Source organism: Dinoponera quadriceps, unplaced genomic scaffold (genome assembly GCF_001313825.1).
Source record: "Dinoponera quadriceps isolate SergipeBrazil2010 unplaced genomic scaffold, ASM131382v1 scaffold1432, whole genome shotgun sequence".
NCBI lineage: Eukaryota > Metazoa > Arthropoda > Insecta > Hymenoptera > Formicidae > Dinoponera > Dinoponera quadriceps.
In genome coordinates, this window is record NW_014555637.1 from 292,807 (window position 1) to 301,228 (window position 8,422).

General features: G+C 41.0%; 1 protein-coding gene across 3 annotated transcripts; it reads left to right on the forward strand.

The window, feature by feature from the left end:
- Positions 1–649: 649 nt before the first annotated feature.
- LOC106744939 (ras GTPase-activating protein 3) lies at positions 650–8,413 on the forward strand. 3 transcript variants are annotated; one of them, XM_014620121.1, is made up of 15 exons: positions 650–729; positions 2,038–2,158; positions 2,254–2,523; positions 2,626–2,782; positions 2,867–3,054; positions 3,211–3,546; positions 3,636–3,837; positions 3,923–4,141; positions 4,237–4,361; positions 4,467–4,601; positions 4,811–4,852; positions 4,939–5,045; positions 5,117–5,360; positions 5,452–5,793; positions 5,986–8,413. In XM_014620121.1, the coding sequence occupies exons 1-15, from the start codon at positions 675–677 to the stop codon at positions 6,539–6,541; spliced, it is 3,099 nt and encodes a 1,032-aa protein (XP_014475607.1). In that variant the 5' UTR covers positions 650–674; the 3' UTR covers positions 6,542–8,413. The 3 variants fall into 3 exon arrangements, with proteins under 3 accessions (XP_014475607.1, XP_014475608.1, XP_014475609.1); XM_014620123.1 differs by lacking the exon at positions 650–729 and adding an exon at positions 1,474–1,540; XM_014620122.1 differs by lacking the exon at positions 4,811–4,852.
- The last annotated feature ends 9 nt before the right edge of the window (positions 8,414–8,422 follow it).

The window sequence follows — 8,422 nt, forward strand, 5'->3', positions numbered from 1 at the left end:
GCGTCTGTCGGTTACATCAGTGTTATCAATTACCGCCCGATTATCGGGGAATCCATCGCCTGGGCTCCTCTCCATTCTAACAATCAGCTCGCATTCATTGCTGGCGAATATCGATTTCCCCTCAATGAGACTGAGAGAGCACATGCTCAAGCGTGCACGCAGGCCCGAGGTTATCCCGCGAAAGCGCGCGCGCTTTCGCGAATTTTGTCGAACAACTCCCGGCGGCATCTCTTTCTCTCTCTCTCTCTCTCTCTCTCGAGTGCGTGTCCCTCCCCCCGAATAATTCGGCGTCAATGGATCGGCAGCCGCGAAAACGGCGGAATCTCGAGGGAACGCGGACAGAACGGATCTCGCCGATTTTCCGCCGCTGCCTCCTCCGCGCGCGCTTCTCTTTTCCCCGCGTTTGTAAAGCGCGTCGTAAGGCAGAGGTAAGGAGGAAGTAATAGCATCGCGTGATAATAGGAGGGGATCCCGCGACGTAAACGACGACGACGACGATGATGATGACGACGACGAGGAGAAGGAGGAGAAGTAGGGTAGGGTAGGATACAGGGAACGGCGGCGGCGTGGGCGCCCGCTCGTGACGCTACGCTCCTGCCTTAAACCCATTCACAGAATGAACGAACCGCCTGCGTTTCGTTCGTGTAGTCACTCAGTAGTGTCATGGAGGTAACATGGCCGAGGAGACGCGCCTAGTCCGCGTTGAAGAGAGGCTAAGGATCAAAATCGGTAGGGAGATATATAACGCTGTGCGGTCCACCGTCGTCGGCGGACGATGCGTGTGTGTAGTGCGTGCGACGGGCGTTCGCCGTCGCGGCGGATCCCGCGGGAGCGACACGCGCCGGGACGCGTTCGTTCCGCCCGCTCAGGATGTCACCTAATTCGACTCCCACGACCGTGTCCACCTTTCCTGCGCTCCGCGGAAAGACGGAGGCCGCGAACGACGCCCGTCGATCGCGCCTCGACGACGGGCCCGTCGGCGAGGCGATCCGCAACGCGATCGCGGCCGCGATCGACGACGGCGCCCGCTCGCTGTCTTTCTTTCCCGTGCGAAATTCGTCCCAGTGATCGACGCGTACATTCTCGACTCCCACGCGTCGTTGTCCTCCTACGGATGTATGTGTATGTACGTGCGTGCGTGTGGAGGTTCGTGCGTGGACTTACTTGTGTGCGTGCGTGCGTGCGCGTGTGCCGACGGTCGTATGTGCGGTGAGAAAATTGCGCGAACGGACGTGCACCGAAAATCCCGAAACGACCGCACCGGACGCGCGTACGCACGAGGACGGCTCGAGAGAAAGAGAGAGAGAGAGAAAGAGAGTTTCTGCTCGTGAATTGAGCGTTTTTTTTCCACGCCTTGGTCGTCCGGGAGTCTCCGGCGGACTCCTCGACTCGTCGACCGGGATCGAACGTGGAGAGAAAGAGTGTTTTTTTCTCTTCTGTGCTCGCGTCGGTGCTCCTCGAATCGCCGAAATTACCGCGCGATCCCGGCGAACGTTTCTCGTTTTCGTCCCGTCTCGCTCGGGACGATCTCTCTTGTCTTGTAAATAATGCTTCATTGACATTAACGACGAGCGAGAAAGTTCTTGGCTTTCATTCCGCTCCGGCGGATTTTAAGGTGGAATCAGGCTTTTGTTTCGAGATCAACGTCGCGGTAAACATCACGAGTGGACAGTGATGAGTGCCGAGATGCAATGACTAATTAATAGCTATAGAATGAATGAAGTTGTATCGTATTGCATAACAATAATCGGTATTGGCAATCAATGACTCAGTGAGAAATGATTCCATTGAAGTTACCTAATGTATGCTAAAAACGGCAGCCATTGACTGATATTTGTTTTCTAGTTATGATACCTCCTCTGATTTTGACATGAAATCAGACGGCAGTTTCGTACAAATTGAAAGAAAATCCGTGAATTTGTGATAATCTTCCTTTCATCCTGATTCTCACCTTAAAATGTTTCACGTGACAGTGTGTTCATGATCAGCCTCTGATAAATTATATTAGCGATTACATGCGATAATGGTCGCTTGCAGGAGAAGCAAAAAACCTTCAGAGTCGAAGTCATGGGTCTCCAGGTACACGAGACGTGTATTGCGCGTTGTCGCTTGACCAGGAGGAAATATTCAGAACGACGACTATGGAAAGGACTCTCAAGTAAGTTTCTGTTTGTGGGATTTACCTCAACCATGAAAATAAAAATTCGTTGATTCGACTCTCGCTTACAAGTAAATGTCTTGCATTTTGGACAGCCCATTCTTCGGAGAGGAATTTCAGTTCGAGGTACCCAGAAAATTTCGTTACCTTGGCATTTACGTTTACGATCGGGATAGACATTTAAAGCAGGATAAGATTTTGGGAAAAGTAGCAATAAAGAGGGAAGATTTAGCAACATATCATAACAAAGAGAATTGGTTTCCTTTGAAGCCAGTCGACGCTGATTCTGAAGTCCAAGGCAAAGCACATTTGGAGCTAGCTTTGCAACCTCAAGTAGAACATGCTCAGCCTAAACTTACAGTAAGGTGAGCAATGATGAGGGACAGCTATATAATACGTATGTTCGATCTGCATGTAAGTTTAAAATACAAGAATCTTCTAACAGTGTTTGATTTTATGCATTGCAGAGTAATAGAATGTAGTGAACTAACCATTAAAAATGGTAGCTGTGATCCCTTTGCAACTGTTACAGTCATCTATAGCAATGGTAAGCAAATATCAAAACGCACAAAAGTTAAAAAGAAGACGTCGTCACCGCAATTTAACGAAACATTCGTGTTTGAGGTAAGGAGGCGCATTATCTTTCCCATTTATTCTTCCATGTGTCTGGAGCACGTATCACATTTTACTTCCTTGCTTCTGTATTAGCCTGAGTTAACGGAGACCAAGGACAAGGATGTTTCTCATTATTCTATCGAAGGAGCCGAGGTTGGAGAAGTGGTTGTTGGCCTGTGGCATGCATCTCCCGGTATGGGAGAGCAATCGGTATTCCTCGGTGAGGTGCGGGTTACCCTGAGAGGATTGCAAAGGCAGCCAACCAGTACAACAACCGCGTGGTATGTTTTCTTTTTCATTACTTATTGTAAATTTACAAACTTCATATTTGAAAAAATACTGAGACCAAGCGAGAGCTTGAGAGATTTTTTAATTGGGAATCTAAGGATCTTCATTATCTTGATACGTTATGTGTGTGTGTGTGTGTGTGTGTATAGGTATTTTCTACAACCTAGAGCAGCAAAACATCGTCCAAGTAAAATTTCAAGCAATTCAACGCCACCTGGCACGTTACCGGGCTTGGGCTCGTTACGTTTGAAGATACACTACACAGCCGATCATGTCTTTCCCTCTGAGAAGTATGACATACTGAGGAGTCTGTTGCTGCAGAGTGTTAATATTCAGCCCATAACATCGTCGGCTGTTTACATATTGGGTGAAATTGTAGCTAGTAAAATGGAAGCTGCACAGCCGTTAGTTAGAGTATTGGTGCATCATGGACAATTGGTGTCTGTGATGCGAGCGCTTGCTAGTCATGAGATTTCCAAATTGACGTAAGTAAAAAGACTGAATTTATTTGAACTTGGATGCAGGCGATCGGTGGTTGTACAGGGAGAGGTAATTTCTCGTTTATTTGTTCCAGTGACCCAACAACAATTTTTCGCGGTAATACATTAGTGAGCAAAATGATGGACGAAGGCATGAGATTAGCGGGTCTTCATTACCTGCATAGTACTCTTAGACCTGCAATGGAACAAGTCTTCCTTGAAAAAAAGCCGTGCGAAATAGATCCGACTCGGGTAAAGGATGGCAATACTATCGAGACGAATTTGGCGAATTTAAAGGTATCATGTCGCAAATGCCCTGTCTTTTTCAAAGAAAAACAAGGTGAGTAAGCGTATTAACAGCTGCATTTTTTTTTTTCGACAGGAATACGTTGAGAGGGTATTCACGGCTATAACAACGTCGGGAGTGAGATGTCCGCCTTTAATGTGCGAGATGTTCTGGTGTTTGAGAGAGCTCGCCGCGATTCACTTTCCGAAAAACAAGGAAGTGAGGTACTCGGTGATCAGCGGATTTATTTTTCTACGATTTTTCGCTCCTGCGATATTGGGTCCAAGATTATTTGATATTACTACTGAACAAATTGTGAGTAATCGGCGAGTAAATAATGCTACGCTAAACTACGTATTATTAATATAACACTTTTCCGTTGAATTTATACGTTGCGTATATTATCGCAGGATTCGCAGACTAATAGGACATTAACATTAATATCTAAAACGATTCAAAGCCTTGGGAACTTGGTGTCTTGTAGAGGAGGCGCAGGTAGTGTTTGCAAAGAAGAATATATGGAATGTGTGTATAGGTAAGATTTAAAGAACTTTTTTTTTTCAAGAGAATTAAAGAGACTTTGCGAAATTGAAGCATCAAAGAAACTTATTTTTATGATCTGTGTAATTTTGCTTTGCAGAGAATTTTACACTGAGAAGCATATTCAGGCAGTTAAGCAATTTCTGGAATTAATATCAACCAGTAGTAATAATAGCGGTGTCACGAGACAGCGACCAACGATGTTGCAAGAACAACCAGTAGTACTCAAAGAAGGGTACGTTTATTGCATCTCGTTATTTGGCTCACATTTAATGTCATAATAAAAATCGCCGTTGAAACGTCGGATTTTCTGATCTCGTTCTAATATGTTCTAATTAATCATGTAGGGTAGTAAAATTCCATTTCTTGATCTGGTTTAAAAATGTAATGTTAAAATTACGAGATTTTTAATTACTAAAAACTCGGTGTATTTCTTTCTAATAGAATATACTTTCTCTTTATGCATACCGCTGATTGCGATAAGAGGTTGGTGATGTACAAATGCCGAACTCGTGTTTGCCGATATACGATCTTCCCGAAGATCGTTGATTACCGTTCTTCCTTTCTTACAGAGTAATGATTAAACGGGCACAAGGTAGAAAGCGATTCGGTCGCAAGAATTTTAAGCAGAGATATTTTAGACTTACTACACAAGATCTGACGTATTCTAAAACGAAGGGTAAATATTTTTCTTGCGATACGATTTCCTCTTGTGAAATATTTATGATCAACGCAACTTACGATTTACAGGTAAAGAACCTTTGTGTAAGATACCACTAGAGGAAATTTTAGCGGTGGAAAGACTTCACGAAGATTCCTTCAAGATGAAAAATATGTTCCAAATTGTTCAGCCACAAAGAGCGTTGTACGTTCAAGCTGGTAATTGTGTGGAGGAAAAGGAATGGATCGATATCCTTACGAAAATATGTCAAACCAACAGTAACCGCTTAGAAAAGTATCATCCGAGTGCATACATCAACGGTCATTGGCTTTGGTGAGTGATTCATAAAGAGTGTGTCACGCTAAATATAAATAAGTTGTGCTTATTTCTAATTTTCTGTCTATATGTATCTGCAAATATATAGTTGCCGGGCAGTTGCTGAAATTGCACCAGGGTGTAGTGAAGTGTCACCGGGCATAGAAGCTGGATTACGAATGGTCCTAGATCCGGATCGCGATTTACAGAGGATACACTCGTTAATCTTCACTAATATGCCGCGCCTTGAGACATTGATGAATGCATGTGAATGCCAGGCGGTTTATGGTGCTAGTGATATGTGTGTTATACCGGACGGAGGTTCGCCTATAGAAGATGTACCTTCTTGTTTCAAGACTTTAAACTCGTTAAGAGAAGCTGCGTACACGTTGGAGCACGAACACAGAGCCTACTTGAGAAGACTGGCGCGCGACACCAAATATGGCAGCAAGTACGTAGAATATGAAGAATTTTATATTTTTATGAAACATATATAAAAAGAAATTAAAAGTCGTCTTTTTTCGAATACATTTTATACACACATTCTTGTTACTTCGGTATTATTTTTACTAGTGTCTTTTAATTTCAATTTCAATATTTCATTCATACGTATGAAGTGATTTGCAATGTTTTGCTGTTATAGACAAGCTCCCATTGGTGATGACAACTACCTCCACTTAGCTAGTAGAGCAGGATTCGATAATCAGTTAACGAAGCGGTCGTACGAGATGGATGGTCTAAATCAGCGAGGCATAGAAACGGAGCACTACGATACGGGATATTCGCGGAAAATCGTCGATAGTCAGAGATACGACGACACATTCAGGAAGTATCTCGATTCTGACTCGATTAATCGTAGGTACGAAAACGAAAACAACTTATTGCGAGCGTATGAAAACAATGCTGATACTATTAGAAGTATCCAAAATGATCTCAAGAAATTCGATCATAGTTTAAACAATACATTAAGATCTGATAAGTCGGAGAAGAACGGTAACGAGAATATGGAGAACCACAAGAGGCTGGATAGTACCAGCCTATTGACGGTGGATGGTATTAATCTGTCAGGTACATTGTCGCAGAAATTCAGTAATTACGATAATACTAGAGTGTTAGACGAGTGTACGTTGACGAGACGGTTAAAAGACGACGCCCTTGACATATCTTGTAACTCAATGAGCGAGCGTGGCAATCATTAATTTATCTATACGATGTAAAGATACAAGAGCTGTACGTTCCTATAAATTTTTAAAAAAAGAAAGATCCTCAACGGATTTTATATTGGTTGTTTCTTTTTAAACTATGCAGCCGTTGCCTTTTCTTTGCATAGGCGAGGCTATTTTTTTGTATCTCTGTAGACATAGGATCATTTCTATCGTGTAAAAATTAATGACTTCGCTGCTCGAGGCAGTTCTCTTTGTTATGTCTGCATTTTACGATGAGTCGCTTCAATTTGTTTCTTGGGTATCGCATATATATATATATATATATATATATATAGAGAGAGAGAGAGAGAGAGAGAGAGAGAGAGAGAGCCATGAGTGGGAATGTAATTTATAATGTACCTTTTCGGTTTGTTACCATGTTGTGCAGAACGTAACATCTCGTCACCGCAAAAATCTCTACTATTTATTTATTTATTTTCACCTCATTTCTCGATACGTTGGAGATGTATGTGCATTATTAGTATAACACTGTGCGGAACTGTGTTATATTGATTGCACAATTTGTAATCTCATTCTCTGGAAAGTCGAGTTCTCGCTAATCGTAAACTCAACGTTAGGTTTATGCAATAACGGTTATTATTGTACTATGAAAAAGAAATTAGCGTAATTGAATATAATTATCGTTATCTTTCGCGCACACGCGACACACACACACACACACACACACACACATACACATACATATAATTCCATCGATTTTTAGCAGAATGATTCCTGTATTAATTACATGACTCTTTAGTAGTCGATATTTATAGCATATATCGCATAACAAGTATACAAAAGACAGGTGAAAATACAAATCGCCTATTAACATTGGACAGTTTCTTCGATTATATCATAATATAAAATTTTTAATTTTTCGAGCAAAAATACCGCAATAATATCACATAAGCAAATTTAAACGATATACACATAAAAAATCCAGATAACATACAATCAGCAAGCGCTGAAATTATAAACTTTGTTCTTTACAGGGGCCTAAATGTCAACAAGTGTTTTTTTTTTCTGCATTTATCGTTCTTTTCGTATCTTCGTTAAAAGACTTGGAATCTAAATTTGTTCGACGATATATACACATGTAATTTTCAGCTCCGGTATTTTATTGGCTACTCTACATACACTCTCACATAAACCCAGAAATGTCGTACACAAAGAATATTAGATCTGCTAACGCGATTAAAATAATGAATTAATATATTGAAAAAAAAATAACGAAAGAACATCATACGCAACATGAAAGATCTTACAATTTTAAACTGTTGATGGATATTACTTTAATAACGTCTTGCTTTCGCACTATTTGTTGTATAATGCTATTACAATTAACTAAACGAATATCTGATCGATTTCCTGTGATAGTGTATAATCAGCATTCATCGTAACCTAAGCTACAAATTGCTTACGGAATGTATTGTCTACAATTAATTTGTAATCTTTAAATCTTTTTAGGGTACATATATTTCAGCATTTATTAAAGAATTATATTCTTATCTTTAACTGGGCAACCACAGATAATAATTGTTGCAATTAGTGACAGTTATTGCTTCGTTTTTCTTTTTTAAAGATCATGTACATAATATTGTACATAATATCGGCATCAAATTAAAGTATCAATTTTTTTGTTATTAATACCCTCGCACACGCATACATGTAAAAATTTAGATTTTTATGCTAATTATTGTTTAGAGCAGGTCTAAAAATTCGGACAATATCTTCCTGGTAGACACCAACCAGCAATAACATTACAACAATGTTACAATTTTCCTACTCAACAATGTAACTATTGTATACAACGCATGTTATATTATACTTACATTGTTGAGTGAGAGATCATAACATTGATGTAACCGATAA

Coding starts and splice junctions, on each gene's coding strand:
- LOC106744939 (XM_014620121.1), top strand. CDS start 675: ATGGCCGAGGAGACGCGCCTAGTCCGCGTTGAAGAGAGGCTAAGGATC. Junction 2,159..2,253: donor ACTATGGAAAGGACTCTCAA/GTAAGTTTCTGT, acceptor CATTTTGGACAG/CCCATTCTTCGGAGAGGAAT. Junction 4,142..4,236: donor ATATTACTACTGAACAAATT/GTGAGTAATCGG, acceptor ATATTATCGCAG/GATTCGCAGACTAATAGGAC.